At 39.8% G+C, this 23,322-nt stretch overlaps 1 protein-coding gene across 1 annotated transcript in view; it reads left to right on the forward strand.

The window, feature by feature from the left end:
* The window catches only part of ITPR1 (inositol 1,4,5-trisphosphate receptor type 1), a 272,527-nt gene that overhangs the window by 40,715 nt on the left and 208,490 nt on the right, over positions 1-23,322 (forward strand). The window contains exon 3 of the mRNA XM_072989461.2: positions 7,620-7,690. Within this exon, the coding sequence (XP_072845562.2) occupies positions 7,620-7,690 (71 nt within the window). The remainder of the gene's footprint in view (positions 1-7,619; positions 7,691-23,322) is intronic.

Here is a 23,322-nt window from a genome sequence, read left to right on the forward strand (position 1 = left end):
GCCGCTCCAAAAACTTGGGTTGAGGGATTCCTGATGAATTCTGGAAGAGGCAGTGTAAGAAATCTGAAAGTCCCATGACTAAGTAGAAATGCACACTTACCCAAATCAATTGAAAGCCAGCCTGAAAAGAGGGCTAGCGAAAGGACAAGAAGCAGCTGTTTTGTGGCCCCAGCTCAGACTGACTTCAGTACTGCTCTTTGCCCTTGGTATTTCATGGGCAGTTAAGGAGTCAGAGTCATGCTGTAAACTCAGGCTGTTGTTATTAAACAGAATCTATTCTAAATAGATGCAGAGCATATAGTTACAGCAATGTATGCCGTGTTTTTACTCCATATCTTAGATGCAACGTTATGTTTTTATTTTTGTTCAAAAGGTAAAAAAGAAAGGGGGAATTCTGGTAAAGGGTCCTGGGAAAAGCAGTTACAACCTATTTGATCACACAATGCAGTGGGCTACATGTAACCGCCCAAGACTGTTTTTGCTGCTCTTGATCTCATCCTGTTCCCCTGCCTCTGCCAAAAATGTTTTTCCCCCATGGGAGTAAAAAGGGAATTACTACTTCTGCAAATCTTGAAATTCTCAGCATTTGACCTTGTGATGTTTGACAAGAGAAATACTAGTTTTTAAAAACTGGAATTGTTCCTGTGCCCATTTCTAATTTAGCTCTTTTTTTCCCTTTCATTTTGAGGTAGTTTTGGGTGGGCTCTGAGCAGTCTTTGGAAGATACCAGCAGCAGAAAATGGGCTCTGGATCCACTATGTTCTCATCACAGATTTCATACGTACAAATTTGTTGTCGTTTAGTCGTCCCCGACTCTTCGTGACCCCATGGACCAGAGCATGCCAGGCCCTCCTGTCTTCCACTGCCTCCCGGAGTTGGGTCAAATTCATGTTGGTCGCTTCGATGACACTGTCCAACCATCTCATCCATACAAATACGTACAAATAGAGATAGATAAATCTGTTAGATTTACATTCTTCCACCTTCAGGTTTTCTTCAAAAAAAATTTTTAATTAAAGCTTTTGCACATTTTGGTTAAAAATAAATGCAATGCAATTGTCAGCCGTTTGCATCAGCTAAACCGAATAGGTTCTATTTGTTCGTGGTAGAGAAAGGAATAGTGAGATTTTCCCATGTTAGCTGTTGAAGACGAGGAACCTCTCAAAAAAGTGGCTACCCTAATTCAGCACCCTAAATATGGTTGAACACACAGAAATTTAAAACAAAAACTTCAAAGTATTAAGCAATCAAAAGTTCTGCCTGACTGAGCAAATCCATTTTTTCTACCTGCATGTGGATTTTCTCAAATTTATGAAGAAACTTACAACAATCAGAATCCTGTTGCATAATTATACCTGCAGGAGCAAACAGTGTAACTCACAAGGCTTCCTGCTGGTGATGAACAAATTTCCGCTTTGCTTTTCAAGTGCATCGTCATCGTTTAGTCATTTAGTCGTGTCCGACTCTTCGTGACCCCATGGACCAGAGCACGCCAGACCCTCCTATCTTCTACTGCCTCCCGGAGTTGTGTCAAACTCATGTTGGTTGCTTCGCAGACACTGTCCAGCCATCTCATCCTCGGTCATCCCCTTCTCCTCTTGCCATCACACTTTCCCAACATCAGGGTCTTTTCCAGGGAGTCTTTTCTTCTCATTAGATGGCCAAAGTACTGGAGCCTCAGCTTCAGGATCTGTCCTTCCAGTGAGCACTCAGGGTTGATTTCCTTTAGAATTGATAGGTTTGTTCTCCTTGCAGTCCAGGGGATTCTCAAGAGTCTCCTCCAGCACCACAACTCAAAGGCATCAATTCTTCGGTGGTCTGCTTTCTTTATGATCCAGCTCTCACTTCCATACATCACGACAGGAAAAACCATAGCTTTGACTATTCGGACTTTTGTTGGCAAGGTGATGTCTCTACTTTTTAAGATGCTGTCAAGATTTGTCATTGCTTTCCTCCCAAGAATCAGGCGTCTTTTAATTTCGTGGCTGCTGTCTCCATCTGCAGTGATCATGGAGCCCAGGAAAATAAAATCTGTCACTGCCTCCATATCTTCCCCTTCTATTTCCCAGGAGGTGATGGGACCAGTGGCCATGATCTTAATTTTTTTGATGTTGAGTTTCAGACCATTTTTTGCACTCTCCTCTTTCACCCTCATTACAAGGTTCTTTAATTCCTCCTGATTTTCTGCCATCAGAGTGGTGTCATCTGCATATCGGAGGTTGTTGATATTTCTTCCGGCAATCTTAATTCCGGCTTGGGATTCCTCCGGTCCAGCCTTCTGCATGATGTATTCTGCGTATAAGTTGAATAAGCTGAGGGAAAATATACAGCCTTGTCATACTCCTTTCCCAATTTTGAACCAATCAGTTGTTCCATATCCAGTTCTAACTGTTGCTTCCTGTCCCACATACAGGTTTCTCAGATAAGGTGGTCAGGCACTCCCATTTCTTTAAGAACTTGCCATAGTTTGTTGTGGTCCACACAGTCAAAGGCTTTTGCATAGTCAATGAAGCAGAAGTAGATGTTTTTCTGGAACTCTCTGGCTTTCTCCATAATCCAGCGCAAGTTAGCAATTTGGTCTCGAGTGCCTCTGCCTCTTCGGAATCCAGCTTGTACTTCTGGGAGTTCTCGGTCCACATACTGCTGAAGCCTACCTTGGAGGATTTTGAGCATAACCTTGCTAGCGTGTGAAACGAGTTTGTTAAGTTGGCATGTGCCTGAAAATCCAAGTGGTGGTTTGCTAATTAGCAGAGAAGCTTCTGCATGCCTTCTGCAGATGTAACTGTGGAATAAGATTTCGGCCAAATTTTGGAGTCTTTCTTTAGAACAAAAGAATATTTTCACCCATCCCTGTTTACCGAGCCTGGCACCATGAGGCCTGGTGACTTGACTTGTAATTTCCACGCTTTGAGGCACATGAATTAGTTTTTAAGAACAGTTACTCTTCTCTTACGCCAGGCTTACACAACATTTATTGGCCTGAGGGCTGCATAACATATGGGCACACAAATGCAATCTACTGCTTGCTGCCATCATCCTCTTTGTTTCCATTTGCCAGTGCTCACAGAAGTTATAAAGCACTTCTGAATATTCTCGAAGGCTTTCATGGCTGGGATCTGATGGTTGTTGTGGGGTTTTCCCAATCACAGTGACAGATAATCTCTCCCCCTTATCACAACAATACATCCACAACAAAAACACGCTGATCAACATATCTCTCAAAAAGGACAAAAGCTGTTGCCACAGCTATAAATACTCAACCACCCAACAAACAGCAACAGAGCATGGTCAGCGTTCCTAATCCTGTTCCTCTGAAGATGCCGGCCACAGAGACTGGAGAAGTGTCAGGAAGAACAACCGTCAGAACACGTCCAAAGAGCCCGAAAAACCCACAACAACCACAGCAGCATGCTTTTTCTGAATACTCTATACCACAAAAACCTTGGAAAGGGTCACCTTAAGGCAGTATCAACTTGACAGCATGTAATTACTTTTGTTTGTGCCTTCCTTTCTTTTTGTTGCCGGCTGCAGCAACAGGTGCCTCTGACAGACACTAAGAGAGCCTCTCGTAGACAATAATACTCTCACCACTCTAATTCAGAGAATCTCTCTGCAACCAGTTTCGAGGGTATGCTGGGAGGACCTGCTGGAAGATAACTATCCTTAACGCTGATTGATCACCATTGGAGGACTGATGGGGAAGTGGGTGTGGAGCAGTGACCAGAAGTGGGGGTGGATCAGAATATGTTTAATGGCAGTTCAGGGGAGAATCTGGTGCTGGCCACTTGGCAATAAGTTTAGCAATGGAGATCATCAGAGACCTCACAAAATGCTTAAGGTGTGTGTGCATGCATCCTGTAGGCTGTGCTCCTTCATCAAATGTTTTTTATATATTAAAAAACATGTTTAATATTTAAAAATGTTTTTTAAATATTAAATTGTTAGCTCTATTTTTCTGCTGCATTTTCCAAGAAAAAAAAGGAAACATACTGAGACTGAAGTAACACCCTGTGGTGAAAAAGATTGGATAACTGGGAAAAAGTTTGGGATGGACACTGTGTCCTTTATTGAACCTGGGGATTAGTTTCCGCTCCTTGAGTCATAGAAAAAAGAAACTAAAAACCTGGGGCTTCTGATCAGACTCTGAGTAGCTGAAAATTTGCATTTGAATGTCCACGGATATCATCCCAGCCATGCCCAGCTGCGCAGTTGGATAGCAGATGGTATATTCATTTCTCAGTACTTTTCTTACAACCTTGTGCTGATATAGAGTAATTGCTAGGTATAAAAGCTTTTTTTAACCAACGAGACTGGGTTCAGACAGAACTGTATTGCACAAGAAGTCTGTGTGTTTGCTTTATGTAATTTCCTATTCATCTGCAAGAAATTACATCTGGAATATACTCTTAGTGTGTTTTCTAACAGTGAAACTTACACCATGTAAGGCTGATGATATCATTAACAATGGTGTTTTTTTCAGAGATTTAAAATGTCCAATTCCCTCCCAAAGCTCCTTTGGGCTCCCTTTCATCACAGTGAAGGTCTTGCAGGCCACTGGATGGAGGTGGGAGGAAGTCTTTAATTTCTGAAAATAGCCTGAGTTTAAATCCAAGTGGTGATGATTTTTTTTGGAAATTAAAGACTTCCCTCTGTCTTACAGCCCCAATGGTTCCTCCATTATGAATGGATCTCAGTGAATCCTTGGGACCTTTGGGTAGATAGGGAATTGGAGGATTTTCTTAAAAAAACCTGATGTGACTAATGAAATAATTGTCCTTTGCCACGTAAGTTACACTGCTAGGTCTCTGCCAATATTTAAGGACTTCAGGAGGAGTCTCTATCTCCAGGTCTTGTTTATTTGCTAGCTTCAGAGAGAGGGAAGTGGTGGTAGAGACATGGAGTAGGACCTACTCACTAGTGGAAATCCTTTTCCAAAAACGTCAAGTTTAAAAATGTCTTGTTGAAGTTTTGAAAAAAATCACACTATGGAACATGTGGTAGAAATACTGCTATTTCTTTTGCCAAGTGGACTGGTAGCTACTTGTCTAGGATGGATGGTGGATTGATTATAGCTGTGTACAGCGCCAACTGGCTAATTTATATGTGATTCTCTCCATGCGACTGAAAAACTGCAATTCAAATTAGGTGAAACCCAGTCACAGACTGTGGCCTAAATCCAACCAAAGAGAAGAAAAGTGAAAATTCCTTTAAGCCAAAGTGGTGATTATATTACATGTGGTTGTGTGAGAGATCCCTAGCACATTAAGTCTTGCATGAGTGCAATTATATTGTTCATGCGGGGCAACCCTACCTCAGTATCTCTAAAGATTGGGGGACATTTTTAGTTATTTGGATGGCCCAACAAGGGTTGTCTGTAAAAATCACTGTCAACTCAGGACAATAACTTGAATTAATATTTGTTGTTTCTTTCAGCCATGATAATGTCAGTAATCTGCAGATGTTTTGGATCCATGTATTTCACATTCTTTTGATTCAGATTACCTTTCATTCTTCATATGTAAATGCTTGGGGTATCATTATAATGTGATAAAACAACCTCTCTTGTATGGTCTGTCAACTGGAGGTGATTAAATTATTGTTTATCCCATATTTTCCCTGAAGGAATTCAGGGTAGTGTAATTTGGTTTGATATGTTTTATCTTCTAAGCTGGAGCGGGCCGTGGAGACAGACCTTCTCCCCCCCATGCACCTTCCCCCGCACAGCCCCTTTGCGCCCACGCTAGCTCTCCCCCATCCCTTCATACATGTGCACAAGTGGCCCCGAGCGCCACACCACCCTTTGCGCACGAGCACAGGGGGTGTGTGCCCTGCCTTCACCAACTGGTCTGCGGGGTTAAAAAGGTTAGGGACCACTGGTGTAAACCATGACACCCCACCGTGTGTGTGCGGGGGGGGTGGAGATCCGTATCCAGCAAGCCCATGGACCAGTACTGGGCCGCGGACTGGGGGTTGACGACCCCTGCTCTAAACAACACCATGAAGTACATTGGGATAAAATGTAAGATATGTAGCAAGATCACCCAGAGAACTTCATGGCTGAATTCAAGAATGTGACTCTGCAGCGTTGTTCTTTAATTAATCATTGTTGTTGCATGAAGAAAACAGTACTCATAATCATATATATTTTTGCTGAGACATAAGCTCTGTGGATTCAAGGAGACATTTTCATGTGAATGACTATATATATGCTTCCTTGACCTCTAGATTCCATGAGCAGACTATTCCCCAGTTGGAACACAATGTATTTTGCTACTACTCTGCTTCTTACAGCAGATAGATTATGCATTAATAGAATCTGATGATTAGTAATGGGTACCTTGTAAGTTAGGAATTTTAGTTTGTTTGAGTTGTAGGGTTGGAATAGACCAGTGGTTCTCAAACTTAGATCTCCAGATGTTCTTGGACTAAAACTCGCAGAGGCCTTCACCAATGGTTGTACTGGACAGGATTTCTGGAAGATTTGTCCAGTGTTGTTGTCGCTTATTCCAGTGGTTCCCAATCTGGGGACCCAAAGTTGGGAACACTTGGAAATAGAGCTTGAAGATCCTCTAAATCAAACCTTTTCTAGATACAGGGCACCACTACAGTCTCCCTGAATGATGGTACCCAGTCTCTGCTTAAATGCTATGGGTCATTGTGAAGGTGCCCCGTGTAGTCTCTTGCATTGCCAAACAGGTCTACAGTTAGTATACAGTGGTGCCCTGCATAGCTACGTTAATCCGTTCCAGGAAAAACATCGCTATCCGGAAACGTCGCTATGCGGGGGGGGGGGAACTCCATAGGAACGCATTAAACTCCGTTTAATGCGTTCCTATGGGGACAAAACTCACCGCTAAGCGGGAATCCGCAATCCGGCCGCCATTTTCGCCACCTCGGTAAGCAAGGAATCGGCACGAAAACGCTGTGGGAGGCCATTTTCTTCCGGCGGCCATTTTGGAACCGCCGATCAGCTGTTCCAAAACATCACAATGCAAAGATCGGTAAGCGAAACGCTTACCAGTCATCGCAATGCAATGTTTACCCTATTCAGAACATCGCAATGCGATCGCATTAGTGATCGCAAAAAATGTGTCGCTATGCGGATTCATCATTAAACGGTGTGCTTGTTAAGTGAGGCACCACTGTATTTTCTCTTAATTTAGCCAAAACCTGCTTTCTTGCAGTTGTCACACATTTTGGCAAAGATCTTTGATTTTCTTGATTATTCTTCTGTGCAGGCACTCCAGATGTTGTAAGGCAAATCATTAAAATTTGAGTTTCATGTAGATATCATTTGGTGTCATTGCTGTCCTTCTAGTGCTGGAATGTTTATATACTCTTAAGTTATGTGGCCTAACGATTCATTTGTAGTAGTGTTTTGATTTTAGATTTCCCTCCAAAATAATGTTGGACTAACTCTGTTCCTGTTGCACTCCTAAGCTATATTATTTCAAAAGAACTTTAATCTTTAAAACTCAAGTAGTCTTTAAACCATTTAAAACATTTATCTGTGTTATTATACATGCATCTGGGAGGGTCAGGATTCAGTGGTGCTACTGCCAACTGCCTACATTCATTTCTCATAATCTTGAATCTTCCTTGCTTTCCCTTTATTTCAGGCTTGTTGATGACCGGTGTGTTGTACAGCCAGAAGCAGGTGATCTTAACAACCCGCCTAAAAAATTCAGAGGTAAGAATCTCATTCACTTAATAGCTTAATCACTCAGATAGATGCTCCTTTTTGTGTGAGTCAGGCTTCTTTGAAATAAGCAGCTGCATATATGAAATTGGGACCATTTTGTTCTGTTGTTTGATTTTTTTGTGGCAAATGTGATGGCAGATCACTATTTTCATTTGGGCTGGAAATCATTGTCATATCTTTTGGAGAAGCTTGTTTGAAGCAGCAGTGCTCTTTGGTTTCCATTTTTGTTTTACTGTGCTAACAGCCAGTGTGAAGACTGTGCAGTGAGTTCCTTGCAGGGTGTCTGTGTAGTTTCATTTCATTTCTTCCAGGTGTGTTTAGAGTCATTTAGTGCTTTAAATAACTTCTAGCATTGGATAAACACAAGCAGAGAAAAGATGGACATACTCTGACTGGTACTGATCCTAACAGCGGTTTTGTGAACAAAAAGTCCTGTTTGTAAATGTCTGGTTTGACTAAGGAGTTGCACTGTTCTTCTCCTTCTTCTTCTTTTTAAAGAAGCCAGCATTTTATTTACCATACTAAAATACAAAGAGAGAAACGTCATCTTCTGTTTTATATTACAAAGGCAAATCTTGTATCTGTGTATTTCAAATGTTGCAATGATAATAAAAACATTAAATTTCCTATTTTTTTTCTGTGAGTTTTTTGTAGTTAGATTCCACAGTGCATTCAAGAAATGTTAATTAAATTAATTGAACTCTGAATATATGAACATCGTTGTTCATCTTGAGTTTAAGTGTCAATTACTGTTTGTTTTTTTTCATAAAGAAGGTGTTTGAGTTAGAGAAAGAACTGACACATTCTCTTCTGACCCCAAAATCATCCATTAAGTTTGTTTTCTTTTATTTATTTATTTATTTGATTTATATCCCACCCATCTGATAAATCTATACCACTCTGAGTGGTATAAATCTATACCACTCTGCTCCCATGCGCAGACAAAATTGGATTAGATGTTGATGGATTTCTATTCCCATCTGTCTCAGCTAATGATAAAAGGTGTAGTTCTAACAGTTTTGAAACAGCCACAAATTCTAGACTTATTTTATGCTCTGCCCATCCTTTCAGAAACTAATGCATGGTCACTGTTGGAAACAAAATGGTGGACTACCTGGGAATCTTGATGTGAGCCAGTGGGAGTGGTGTTGTGCTGTGAGCAACTTACAGAAGACCTTTAACCTAGCATAAACTGTTTTGCTTTAGTGGTTGAGAAATATTTTGAGAGTGAAACAACATGTGAACAGCTGCACTGACAAAACACAACCACAGTATACTCAGCTGTAAATACAAGGAAGTACCATTTTTATGATTCTAGTAAAATGTAGATGAATTTTAATATGAACAAAGCATAGATACACCCTGTTTGAACAGTTGTCATCTGATAGGGGTTCCCCCACCCCCCTGTTTATTTCTGGCCCTAACCTGACATCATAAAATAATGAATGTGTGTAGTGTGTTGGTTGCTCTGAAGAGGTGGTATAATGTGGCCAACACAAAATTAGATCAGTTTTGGTAATAGAATATTAATATTTTAAGGGAGAAGGGTGAGTAGCTAGATGGAAAAGATACTAATTATGTTTGATTGTGATACTGTACTTCATGGTGAATTGCAATAAAAAAAAAGATTGCCAAATAAACAGATACATTTGAAGGTTTAATGGTTGCCTCATGCATAGTACAAGAGCTCCACTCCTTCTAATGAAGCAGCCTAAACTTGGGTTGTTAATCCTATGGGAGGGCATATCTTCTGATTCTTGCATCGTGAAATTACTTCTCTGTAGGAAAAGTACTATGTGTAACATGGCCTATTATTTTCGCTTCTAGGTAGAGCGGGTTGTAGCAATTACTGCAGAAAAAGAGAGGCGTTTAGCAGAAGAAAAGGAAAGCTGCTCAGAAAGTGTAGCTTTGCCATGGTGTAGCTTGGATCCAACTGGAAACCATAGTTTACCGCTGTGTGAAAAAGCAGCAGTGAACTTTGGGTTGGGGTACTTCCTTTTCTCGTGCTCTTTTCATGCACAAACCAGGCTGGGTACAGAAGCTTTTGATTCAGACTAGACCCTTAAACCTCAACTGAGCTGTCTTTATATTTGTGTTAAAAGGTTGGCTGTACTGTATATGGCTGAAATGTCAGATGCTAACATTTATATTTCATTTATCTAGCCAGAAGCATTTTGACTTCTGATATTCCTTGGTGGGTTTTCTCTCCGTCCCTGGAAATGTCTGTCAAATTCACATCAAAGCTTCTTTCTTTCGAAAACAGAGCAATATACCATTTCTCTGATCTGTACCTTGTATCTCTCCAGAAAAGCAAATATAAACTTGCTACAGTGAAACACAGGGTTGCTCTTTCCTAGCACCTGTGCACATGTACCATGACCAGTGTACATATCTTACCGGTGAAACACATAAGGAGTCAAGGTGGGACACAAAATTTTCATAATTCTCACTAAGGATGTATTCTTCCCAGTTCCTATGTCTTTCTGAAGACTGTGACATGATTTTATCTTCACATTCTACAATTGCCATACCTGTACTGGGGAGCTATAGTCCATTTAAAGTTCTCAGGAACATTTACCTGAGTCTTTAGTCCATTCATAGACAGTTCAAGATTTAAAGCTTTGTTCTAAGAAACTTTGTTAGAATGTGTCCTACAGCATAATATACAGAGAAGGACTAGAAATGGGGTAGGAAAGGTCTAAAGATCGCGTTCTTAGCTTTGTTGTTGTAAACACATAAGCGTTTTGGAGAAACTGATAATTTTAATCTATTTATTTATTTATTTATTTATTGGACTTATATACAAGCACTCTCCGGGCGGTTTACAATTTTTAATTATACAGGCTACACATTGCCCCCCCAGCAAGCTGGGTACTCATTTTACCGACCTCGGAAGGATGGAAGGCTGAGTCAACCACACATATGCTGTTATGTGTGTGCTTGAATGACATACGTTCCTCGGGGATAATCAAAAGTGTACCAAAAAAATTGGCACCAAAAAATATTAAGAGGGATTATGAGTATGCTGCTAGTTGCAGAGTCCACCATGATGCCTTTATTATTATCCATAGGATTGTTTGAGAAGTGAAAAGTAGTAGTTAGCATATTTTCCCTTATCACATTAGACTTGAAAAGGTCATTACGTCTCACTGACGATAATTTCATGATCGTGTGGATTTTAAATGCTTCAGAGTTAGAGATTTGTATTCTAACCAATGAGGAACAGGCCAAAAGAAGCAGTGGATTTAGTCAGGAGAATAATTTCATGATATCTGATGTGTTGGTTCAATTGTATTTACTCTGTTTTACTACTTGCACAATAACTCTAGCTACTACCACCTGGTGGGTGTTCAATTATGTCAGCTTGGTTAACAAGGAACTTGGCTATTTCATTGCTTGCCAGTGTGAAGCTTCAATTTGGAAATCCACTTCAATCTGGATATCCAGTTCATGGAATTTTAAAGACTAGAGTAGTTTAAACTGAGCCTCTGCTCCCATGCGCAGACAAAATTGGATTACAGGTACAATTGAGTCTTCTCAGGAACAATCAAAAGTGTACCAAAGAGAATTGGCACAAAAATATTAAGAGTGATGATGAGCCTTTCCAGGAATAAGGGGGATAATGCACCCCCATGTCATAACCCTCTAAACATTTCTCAACATTTTGTGCCCATGTGGTGCTGTTTTGGATCATGAACACAGGTTGTGTGATACTAGTCTAATTTTACATAGATAATAATGTGGGCTTGTAGCTGGCACAAACGTCTGGTTTACACAGTCAAATCCCCAGTGTAGCAACACCCCAAGCTTCGCCACCATGAAAATAACATGGCAAAAAAGGGAAGGTTTTTGTGATTGGCAAAAATTGCCTGCATTCTTTTGTAGTTATAGCTGGCCAGTTCTGATAATGTATTTGCAACATTTGTGATATCAAACAGCACAAAAATGTTGGAACATTTTAACATAGTTCCGATGATACTACAGGATTCCACATCTTTTGCTCTTAAATTTATTGTGTTGGAGGAGACGGATTATATAGCCAACTTTCCATTTGCTTAATACAGTCATTAGTTTGATGCTGTAGTCAATGCCATAATATTTAATTTAATATTTTATGGCAGCATTCTGAATATTCACATTGTAACTACTTCAGCCGGGATACTTGAATCATTATCATTTTTCAGCACATTCTGTATGATTGCGATAATCTAATCATGTTAACAATAGTGAATGGAACATTACAGATTATTTATTTAGCCCATTGAAAAAAAATCTGCAACGAGGCAAAATTCATTATGACCGGCCTACCAGTCTTGAATTTTCCTTCTTAGAAATTATCTCAAGGGCCCTAAGCATAAACAGCTGTTGGTGGATGGTCTGTGTGATGATGGTACTGGGCTGTATATCTGTTCTAGAAAAACAGTTGTGTGTTACAGTTACCACAAAAGCAAGGCATCCTGTAGAGCACTGGTTCTTAACCTTGGGTTACTCAGGAGTTTTGGACTGCAACTCCCAGAAGCCTTCACCACCATCTGTCCTGACTGGGGTTTCTGGGAGTTGCAGTTCAAAAGCATCCGAGTAACAAAGGTTACCTACCCAAGGTTCCCAACCTTGGGTAGGTGTTCTTGGACTTCAGTTCCAAGCTTTCACCACCAGCTGTGCTGCATGGGTTACCAAAGATCACCTCAGTTATCAAAGGTTAGAAACCGCTCTTGTAGAACTGTGGTTCCCAACCTATGGTCCTCAGATATTCTTGGACTAAGCTTCCCAGAAATGCTGGTCAGCACAGCTAATGGTGAAGGCTTCTTGGAGTTTTAGTCCAAGAACCCACAAAGACCCAAAGTTGGGAATCATTGCAGTAATATTCACTGTAGCAGGAACTTCTTGATTTAGAACAGTCTTGTCTCTGTCACGATAAGTTCTTTACAGCCAAATGCAACACGAGATTACTGAACGAGGGGTGTTTCAGACTATACCATCTTGTTATGCTTCTTTTCGGTCATTTAGTTTACCTGGACTTTTGTCCTATCTGCTGTGTGCTTCACTGCATCAGTGCAAAAAAACCACCTTACATTTTTCCTTGGAGGGCTTCTTAGCTGTCACCTTGAGCTTGATTGTGGCTGGATTCTTTTTTTAAAATTTTGTTTACACAACTGCCTCTTGCAGCTTGCACTTGAGTCGTGCATGGAGGAAAGTAAGGGAGTGTGCCACAATTCTCTGGTTCTGATTTCACGACTTCAAATGTCTTTTCTGGTCTTTTCTGGCCTTAGGTACTGCTTGCCTGACAGTCAAAGCCTTCCAATGGTGACAGCCCAGATAAAAGGTGTAAAAAGAGAGAAAGGAGCTCTACTAAATTTATTAGGCACATATAGGGTGGTTCAAGCTGGATGGGAAAAATTAGTTAGAAATGGAAAACATTTATCTGGATCTTAAAAATTTATGACTGAGGCATGGTTTAAGAATAATAGAATGCCTACCTTTTGGTGCATGCTTATTTTTTAAAAATCACATGGAATAATTTCTGTGTAAGTATGTGGCTGGATCGAACTGAATCCATAGCTTCCAAAATGCTAGAAAAACTGCTACTAGAAAATTACTTCTGACCTCACTTCTTCGATATTTTTCTCTGTGCAACTCCTTTATAGTCAGGGAATTCTTAAGGCATGGCAACTTTGCAGTTTTGCTATGCAGGACCTCTGCATTCATAAAAATATTATGCAAAAAAGCTAGATAAAATTATGTCCTTCTACCTGCCATATCACTGATGGTGGTGCTTGTGCAAATACGCTTTTCAAACCCTTGGTTCCTAGATTCCAAAAAGGTGACTTGGTTGGTTCACATCAGGCACCCTAGTTAACCTTTGCTGGGTGATTCTGAAGATTCACCTATCCTTGGAGCCAGAATCCTTCACCCTATTTCAGCCAAACAGTATCTTAGAAGTCTGTTCTAAACACATTAGGACTCTGTTTATATTATGCCTCTGGCTATGCAGAAGATATGAAAAATATTCTTGCTTCGGAAGGCCAGGAATAAGGCTCGTGTTTTCTAGTGTTTTGCTCATAAACATGTTTGGGTTGGATAGAGTTAATACGACAGCTCGAGAGAGAAGTGCTTCAAGACGTGCAGGACTTACTTAGCATTGAAATGCACAGTGTTTAACTCTCCGTATCTGATCAATAAGGTGTGAGCTTGAGATCTCATCGCTGAAGATCTATTCTGGTAGAAGTGTCGATTGCACTGTTTTGTATGCCTGTGCTGAAATGCTGTCCACAAATGTGCTTCATAGGGTTAATTTAGAGTACACTACTACTTCTGTTGCTAAGCAACCCCTTTTTTGGCATGTTGCTGGAAGAACTCCTGCGATTTATATATTGTCAAAAATAACTTTGGAGTGAAGCTTGAAGGTAAGGTGTTTTAGATTCTGTTTGGTCTTTGTATCGTAAGGCATTCAGTGTTACTGAGATTGCCAGGTTCTGGTATCACACAGAATTTTTATTATGTCACGGTAGTAGCGTATTTTGACCACTGAGCATCTGACACTTTCAACAAAGAAGTGCATTATTTAGGAGAGATGATGTGATGCTGGACATGGAAAAGTTGTGCTTGGCTTGCTTGGTTTTCCACACTGTGCAGAGTTTAGTAGATTTAGAAATAAAAGAGGTTTAGAGTTATTAAATTTTAGAGCTATTCTATATAATTTAAAGTTTATAGCAAACAAAAGAAGTGAACGGAGGCAACTTTGTATACCATGAGCTATGTAATATAGTCAATATATGTAATATAGTCAATATTACATAGGCCTGTTTAGCCTCAAATTGCATCCAACTTTCTTTCCAGACTTTTCCTTTTCAGTTGTTCATTTCTTTAGCTGCATCAACAAATTCCATTATTACCTTTGTGGAACTATTACCGGAAACAAGTTAAGTCTGTGCATGCAACTTTCGAAGGCTCTGGGTGGGGGTCAAGCCAGGGAACTTGACTGCCAGTAATGGACCATTATTTGGCAAAGTACTGGAGCAACAAGTATGCTCTACTTTCCCTTAACCTGAGGCTACAGATATTATCAAATAATTTCCCCATCTAACAATTCACACATTCCCTGTAATTTGTCTGGAATGAAAGAAGATGCAGCTTGTGTCTTAGTCACCACCATCCCTGACTTTAGCCTAGCAGTTGCTATACCAACTGTGACAATTTGGACACTCACAACAGTTACTCATTCTCTGGTGGCCTCCTGTTAGGATTGTGTTATATACAGTGCTGCTTTTGACAATGGGTAGGAAACTTAACTGCGTCCAAATTAGGTGGTTGGACTGCTAACTAAGGGCTTGTCCATAGGAAAGTTGCCCCAGGTTGAGTTTTTTTATGTAAACCATGCCCCTGGCAGGTTCTGCTGCTGAAATTATTATCGTTGTTCAAACATATGAGACAAAGTCAATTAAAATCAGGAGCCTTGTGGCAAAGTGGTTAAACTGCTGTACTGCAGCCAAAACTGTACTCATGACCTGGGGATCAGCCCAGGTGGCCGGCTCAAGGTTGACTCAGCCTTCCATCCTTCCGAGGTCAGAAAAATGAGTACCCAGCTCACCGGGGGGAGGGGGGAGTGTGTAAGCCTGCATAATTAGCTTGTAAACTACCCAGAGAGATTTCTTGATATTGTTCACTATTTGGGTGCTTTCTTTTCCAAATCTCCATCATTCTTTATTTTATTTATTTATTTATTTGATTTTTACCCCGCCCCTCTAGACCATGTCTATTCTATTTTGAAAGCCACAGACTGTTGGGTTTGCCTCTTAATAGCATTTCATAATTTCTCAGTTTTTGGTGGGAGTCTCAAGTTTTGCGTTTATGTTGTTCCTGTAGCTTTGCAGCAGCCTGTCCTGGTCCCTCAACAGGGTATGCTGGGCCCTCTAGCCCATTTGTCACCAGATGCCCAGGGGCTGTAGCATCTGACGCGGTCCTTGTTGACCCGAGCGATGACCAATCCTATATGGATTTCTGTTTATTTCTTCTTATCATAACTGATGGTTGATGGACACAGTTGGTCTGGCTTGGAAGATCCTTCAAGTAGTGACCCTGCAGCCAATATAGCTCTCAACCTCACTCAAGCATGCAAGCTGGTCCACCTCTACAAGGTCTTTGTCCATGGAGGGTATTATTTCTCCTCCTCCTCCTCCTCCTCTTCCTCCTCCTCCTCCTCCTCCTCCTCCTCCTTCGTATCATTATTATTATTATTAAGTGGATATATATCTCACCAATCTAGTGGTGAACCACTACTCTAGGCAGCTTACAAAGAAACATATAAGGAATGTGTAGGACAATATTGAACACAAATAATGCCTAAAAATAAAAGTAACAAAAACAAAATAGGAAAACAAACATCACAGGCATAAACTAATATCACACAGCAAATGACTTCTGTTCACATCTTTTTTAGACACCTCATACTGTAACATCTAAATGTAAATATTAACAGTTGTGGTTTTCTTAAGTAATCGTTTTTAATGGAAATTTTAACAGAATGGCTGAAATCCTGTTTGTACAAAAACACTGTGCGAGGCTGATGGCATCATTGCAAAGCAGCATTTTATTGGAAATTAAACAATCTCTACTTCTCTCCCAAGGTTCCCAAAGCTTCTTGGCAGGAAAAAGAATTATGCAGGGGCTGTGGGGAGCCTCAGGACAAAAATAGGAAAATGTTCACTTTCTGAACAAATTGCCACAGCTGCTGATGTCATCAGCCTTAGATGGCATATTCACATAAACAGAATTTTGGTTAATATGATGTAACCTTTTTGCCAAAGTTCATGAACAAATCTGGGCTTGCTGGAATTTGCAAAATTAAACTTCCAAAATTAAACTTTTCGTTTTTCCAACCTTCTGTAGTCAGCACATTTGAGCCTCTTCAATGGCAGTGTTTGAAAGTGGTGAAACACTTCAGTTAATCTTAGAAGAGGCAGCTGTGTTTATCTGTCTCATATATAAAAGATTTGAATTTTCATGAATTTCAATATACTGTTATTCGTAACTTTGATATATTTACGAAGTTTGAGTAGGTTTGTGCTTTCTTTCCTGACTCTGAGAAAAGATATTTCTTAGAGTATCATGAACTTCTGTCATCCTGAGAGTGCTCTTGATCTAAATAGCTGCTGTGAAGGAGTGTAAAGCAGTTTTATCACTGAAATGATGATTCAATGCCTTCAAACTGTAGAACATATAAAGGCTCCTTATAAGGAACAGTGAGGTAATAGTGAAATGTGTGAAGACATCGGGTGCTCAGAATTAACCAAAATTAAATTTATATTTAGCTTTAAACTTCATGAAGCCGAGGTAAGAATCTTTAATCCTCAGAGGCACAGTTTATTGCGGAATCCACACAGAACTAGATGTACGATGTTGGCATGTGCAGCATTTCATCTGAACTCTTGTAGACTGTGTCCCAAACTTTCAGCCTTTTGCCATACATAATTATTTTTAACAAATAAAAACAGTGGAACAAAAATGTCCAATAAATTTATTGATCACCCAGAGATGCACTGTTCTGTCCAAACCAATCTGACATATTGGGACAAAAAATGTTTCATTCCATTGTTCAGTTATGTGATGAAGTGACATGTTCTGGTTGTCAGTAGGTTGGTATGATTGGGGGTGAAATGTGCATTCCTTCCATTGGGTGTTCAGAAAGCAGTTCACACTGCAAATGTACCTTACCTGCTAACCACCACCCATCCTCTCTATATTGGAATCTTCACCGGAGTCAAAGGATTGGCGTCCCAACTCATTCAAGCATGCTCTCTAACACAGAGTTAGCATCCTTGTATTTGGGTTAAGAGTAGTCTTTGTGGCTATGTGCATAATTTGAACCCAAGCATTTCTGGACCAGGATCTACATTGATGCTAATTGGAAATGCCAGCATTGTTGAATGAAGGAGAGCATTCCTTCAAGGGAGAGGAAGAACATAGGAAGCAACTACGTGAAGCTACATTAGTCTTTTGTATCAGAGAAGGCAGGTAAGCTATGTACTGTATCTTAAAGTTGTAGCCAATTTAGAGTAAGATTAAAATGTGTTTATGAAATGACATGTCAGATTAAAGGAAAACATAGCCCAGACCTGACTGTGAATCAAGGAAAACTGGTAGAACCCATTTCTCTCTCTCTGTCTCTCTCTCTCTCTGTTTTTTTCACTCTCTGGAGTTTAGATTTAATTCCTTTCTTTGTCTTATGCAAAACATGTAACTCTTTGGACAGAGTTGAGGGCAGGCATGCCAAAAAGTTTCAGTTAGCTATTAAGTGGAACACTGTTGCTAATAAATCTAGCTCCAGCTTTGCCGACAAAGGCATATTGCAGTTTTGTTGCCATAGTTCCTGTGTAAAATCTGACCTTAGTGGCAATAACACTGGGTTATAAAGAACTAGATAATCAGTTTTCTAAAATTAGTATGTTCCCTTCTTAATAAGCCACTGTGAGCATGATATTTAATGAAATCTTATACTTGACGCAAGGGGGTTAAATTCCTTGATGAGTCTATGGGGAGATCAGGGCCGCTTAGCCCCACTTATAGAGTCTGAAAAGAGAGCATATATATGAGGGGAGAGTAAAGTAGAACTTAATTGGAGTAAACTACAAGTTTATTAAAAACAATATCCAGGTAGTTTCAATATCTGCTTTGAGAGAATTGGTCTTGTGGCCTGGAAATAAGAATTATCTACTTGAGAAAATGTGAAGAAAATTTAGTACAGAAGTGTAGAGTTGCCTTTCTCTTGTCTTGTGAATTATGCACAGGAAATTCAGACTTGGGGGCAGATTCAGCCCCACTGATATGGATTGAAATGTCTTTAACAGTCTAGTTAGACGAAGAGTTACCAGCAACTCCAGAACTCTTAAAAACCCTTTCATGTCAGACCTGCCATTTCAGAACAGGTTAAAACGGAGGCATTAAAAAGAGGTGCAATTGTAACACAGTAATCCCTGTGGTAGCTGTGACCAGGCTGCTTGATCCAGAAGGCGCTTTGAAGGTGTCTGTGGCAACTTCGGGTTGTAAGGGCATTCTCAGTAGTCTGTCATTCACTGGGCTTCCCATCTGGTTTCCTCAGATCTAACACGAAGTGGTGGATAGCAGAGTCCATCTTTGTCTCCTATTATAACTTGAGGGCATTGAGTTTCTTCTGTATTTCACCAAACTTTTGTAATCTATCATTTTACATTATTGTACCTTGTAATTTATATACTCCAGAGGGAGTATACATGGCTCTCTTCCTCTCCAGTGTATTGTCATAACAAGTCAGGCTGCGAATGGGTGACTGCCAAAGGTAAATCTAGTGAGTTTCAACCAAGATCTGTCTAAACAGCTATACCACACTGGCTTTCTATGTTTTAGATTAATTTTAAGTGACTCTAAGCATTTAAGATGCAAGGCAAAATAGAAATCATATCATCCCTGCTACTCCTACAGGGCTGCTTATGTAATAGCCCTTATGTATTAATAGTAATCATCATGTACTGTCAAGTCAATTCTGACATGGCAACCATTTTCAGGGGTTCTAGGTAGAGAATAGAAATGGTTTACCATTCCCTTTTTCTGGGATGCCCTGAAACTGTGCAGCTTGCCCAAGACTACACAGGCTGGCTCTACGTATAGGAGGAACAATGGGGGACTGAGCTCCCAACCTCTTGCTCTGCAGACAGATACCTAAGCCACTAAACTATCCAGCCAGCATACCTTATGTAGGCGACACAAATTTACTAGCCCACAGTTTGGCCATTTTGCCAAATCTGTTCAGTAAAGTCAATTAAATTAAGTGATGAATATTGTTTAAAATACAGTCGGGAGGAAAAGCAAAAGCAAAGCAAAGTGTGCTGCTTATATACCACCCTATAGCTCTTCAAGCACTCTCTGGGCGGTTTACAATTTTAATTATACAGGCTACACATTGCCCCCCCCCCAGCGAGCCGGGTACTCATTTTACCGACCTCGGAAGGATGGAAGGCTGAGTCAACCTTGAGCCGCTACCTGGGATTGAACCCTGGGTCATGAGCACAGTTTTGGCTGCAGTACAGCGGTTTAACCACTAGTGTGTAGTTGCAAAGATGAAAATTTACCAGCCACCCAAGCCAACCTGCCTATCTTGTTGGTCTATCCTCTTTATTTTAAATACACCATTCCTACACCATTAGAAATGCACATATTACAAGTAATCATACCCTCCGTGTATGCCTTGAGAAGAATTGTCCTTTTTTGCAAATGAATGGCAGACACCACGGCAAGCTTCCAAATCCCATTTCTCTGTCATGTCTATGGCCAACTGGTTTCCCAGCTCTGTCCCCTTTTCCCTTAACTATTCCACTTCCATGCCAGTTTACTTATGCAAATGTGTACTGTCTCGTATTTCAACGCCTAGCATTATTCTGTCCAATGGCATTTGATCTTAAACTCTTCAAGGGAGGCCCTTTTCTCTGTCCAGCCACCCTCGCCGACACTTTGGTGGGGACACAAAAATAAGCCTCCTAAGTGGAACTCTTTTTGAAGGGAGGCTCAGTTGCCCCCTTTTCTGCTGGCCCTTTTCAGCCATTTTTTTTATTTAGATGGGTGTTTTATTTATTTTAATTAGTTGCTGAGGAAAGGTACTTAGTAGTAGGTATTGTATTTCTCTCCCCCCCCCGTTGTCTTTTTAAAAGGTTTTTAAGCCAGTGATATCCTCTGCTTGTTTTTAATATAACCTACTTGTGCTATTATATTAAAACGTACTGTATGTTTGTTACAGTATGTTATCTCTCTATAGGTTATGTAGTAAGTAATCTTTTACCCTGTACTGGGAGAAAGTTGAGAAAATAAATAAACAAGCAAGCCCAATTTTGTTTAGTATGCTTGCAAATGTTGTCTTTCCCAGTGACTGCTTTCTCTGTGAGACACCTCTAAGCCTTTTTTTCCCAAGCTTCCCTATATTTAGTTATACTGTACCACTGTTACCATTGTAGCCATATAGCATAGTCCTCAAGCCCTTGGCTTCTGCCCTTCAGTTTACCAGTTCCTCTGTTTTAGTTATGCAAGCTATGAAAACCAGTCTCTTCAGTTCTTTGGTGCCAAAGATTGCCCATGTATCTTGTGTGTCCGCTCTCAAGGTGAGAAATGCAAAGGCTGATTGTTTTTACTAAGCTTCACAATGATTCTGTCATGTCTTTTCGGATAGGGCTCGTTTATATTTGCATTTGACTTGCAATAAGCTTCGTTCTAAATGGAATTGATTTAACAATCACATGGTAGTCACATGGTATTTGGGTTAGTGTGTGCAGCCTCTTGGGAAAACTTTTAATTTGCTTTTAAGCTGTGTTGTGTCTCGGTTGACTACACTAGCTTTTAGAATTGCTTCATTTGAGGCTTTGTTCTGTACTCGCCTGCCGATTTTTTTGCCCAATAACAGTTATTTGTTTTGCATCTAAAACTTCTGCTGTGAGTCTTTAAGACTGGTAAAATAGCTTTTTTTAAAAATGGAAAACTGTCTTTCCTAATAATGGAGATTTGGTGGCCAGGGGAGCATCTTACTTGCCAACATCTCCAGCCAGTCTGGATTGCTGTATCACTCTCATTTGAATGCAAATCTGTAGCAGGACGTTGCAGCTCACATAATCCACCAGATGTAGTTTACTGATGCTGTGTTTGCTTGTCTGAGTTTGGTCTCTAAATCAGTGTAAATTCACAGATGTAAAGCAGCATTTCTATAGTTCGTTTTTGCCTCATGTTGGCACGCCTGCCTTTGCTTGCTACAGATATATTTTCCTCCCAAGCGCTGTCGCCTGTGCAGAGAATTTGGGGTAAGGCAGGAGTATTTTCTCTGCTTTCATGTTAGGTTCTACAGAAGGAAGACTGAAGTCCTTTTTCCTGAATTCTTTACAGTACTTTGGAGGGCCCAGGTAGTTGCTGGATAAGGCATGAATTGGGATCAACTTCCTAATTAGATTTTTAAAAAATTCACTTGCTGTAATTTTCCTCTTGCTGTTGACATCTGAAACCTGCTTTCAAATGAAAATTGGAGGTCTTATTTATTTTGTGGGAGCTTGGATTCTGCCAGCTGGTCATGTAGGTTAAGAATGATAGCATCTCCTTATTTTGACTTTTGGTTTCTAAATGTACCACCTAGATAGGGTGTCCTGAAGAGTCTTTCTCTGTATGATTAAAGCAGATTTTTGTTTCAAACTCTGTTAAAGCCTTGAGCTTTAAAATAGGCTGTATAACTCTGGTTGATTAAATCCTTATCCTTGTTCACTTTGAGATTTGGCAGCATCTCTTTGCACCACAGGCCTTTCAGTATACGCTACAAGAGGTATTTTATCTGCCAGGACTTGACAATATAAATGCAATTTTCCCCAACAGGCGATGGATGCATCACTAGCATCTTAAGCAGAAGGGAAAATAACCTTCTGCCCTGCTACAGAAGACAGAATTCTTATGTGAGATAATGTAGCTCTCTGTATTTTGTGTTTTAAAAATTCTGGGGACTAAAATAAAGTAACATATGTTATCAGCATGTTTTTGTTTCCTAAGGTGCTTAGAATCGGATACATGGATTTTTGCCGCTTGTATGAGACAAGATAGGTCTAACAAGATCGATTAAATCAGATGTGGTGGAATGACCTTCATGATTAACCAGAGATGTGAACCTGATCTTCGTTTTTCTTGTCCAGCCATTCTTAGTGGGGACATATGTCCCCCTAGGAGGCTCTGGCCCATTTGAAGGGGCCCACAGACTGGAAACAGTTCTCCACATACCACCTTATAAGGTTTATTATGCAGCATACAATCCTGTACGTGTTTATGACTGCAGCCAAAAATATAAGTTGGGAATGGCTGCTGTAGTCCAGTATTTCATTCTCTGTATCTCACTGACTGTTGATTATAAAATCAAGGTGGATAAAAATCAATGTTTTTAAAAAAATTGATTTAAATTAAGATTTAAATAAAAATCATTTTTAATTGCAATTATAAAACAAATCAAATTTTCAAAATTTAAATTGATATAAATTGTGATTTAAATAAATTTGATTTAAATCAAATCCACTTTGTATAAAACACAGACATGTTAATTCCTTAGCAGTTTTTCATGGCTATCCAAGGCAAAGCAACTTTAAATAATATAGTGTCTTTACAACAAAAGGAGACAGAAAGGATTTGTCCTTTTTCCTGACACCTTGATACATGAGCTGAGTTTTAGAAGCAGCAAAGGCAAAGAAGAGATAACATAAACCCTATGCTACAAGAAGGCAAAGAAAAGTCAGGTAATAAGCAAATTAGATGCTACAAAAGGTGCAAGTGGTCAAGAACAGCTAATATTAATTGGAAATTAAATTGGACATTAAAGTTACTAATTTGGGGGGGCAATATTTATTTCTTGTTTTTTTAAGGGAAAAAGGATAAACTTCACTAGTAGTATTATGAGATTAGATTTATTATTATTTTATGGGTTTCTGCAAGGATTCTGGTATTGATCACTAAAATTTTAATTAATGGATTGACTTAACTAGATGTTAAACTTTAGAATCACATTTTAAAATATAGTATCTGGAACATCTTTAATTTTGGTATAATGTAACTACTATTTAAACAAGGACACTGGAAAGAAATAA

This window comes from Pogona vitticeps, chromosome 2, assembly GCF_051106095.1.
Source record: "Pogona vitticeps strain Pit_001003342236 chromosome 2, PviZW2.1, whole genome shotgun sequence".
Classification (NCBI taxonomy): domain Eukaryota; kingdom Metazoa; phylum Chordata; class Lepidosauria; order Squamata; family Agamidae; genus Pogona; species Pogona vitticeps.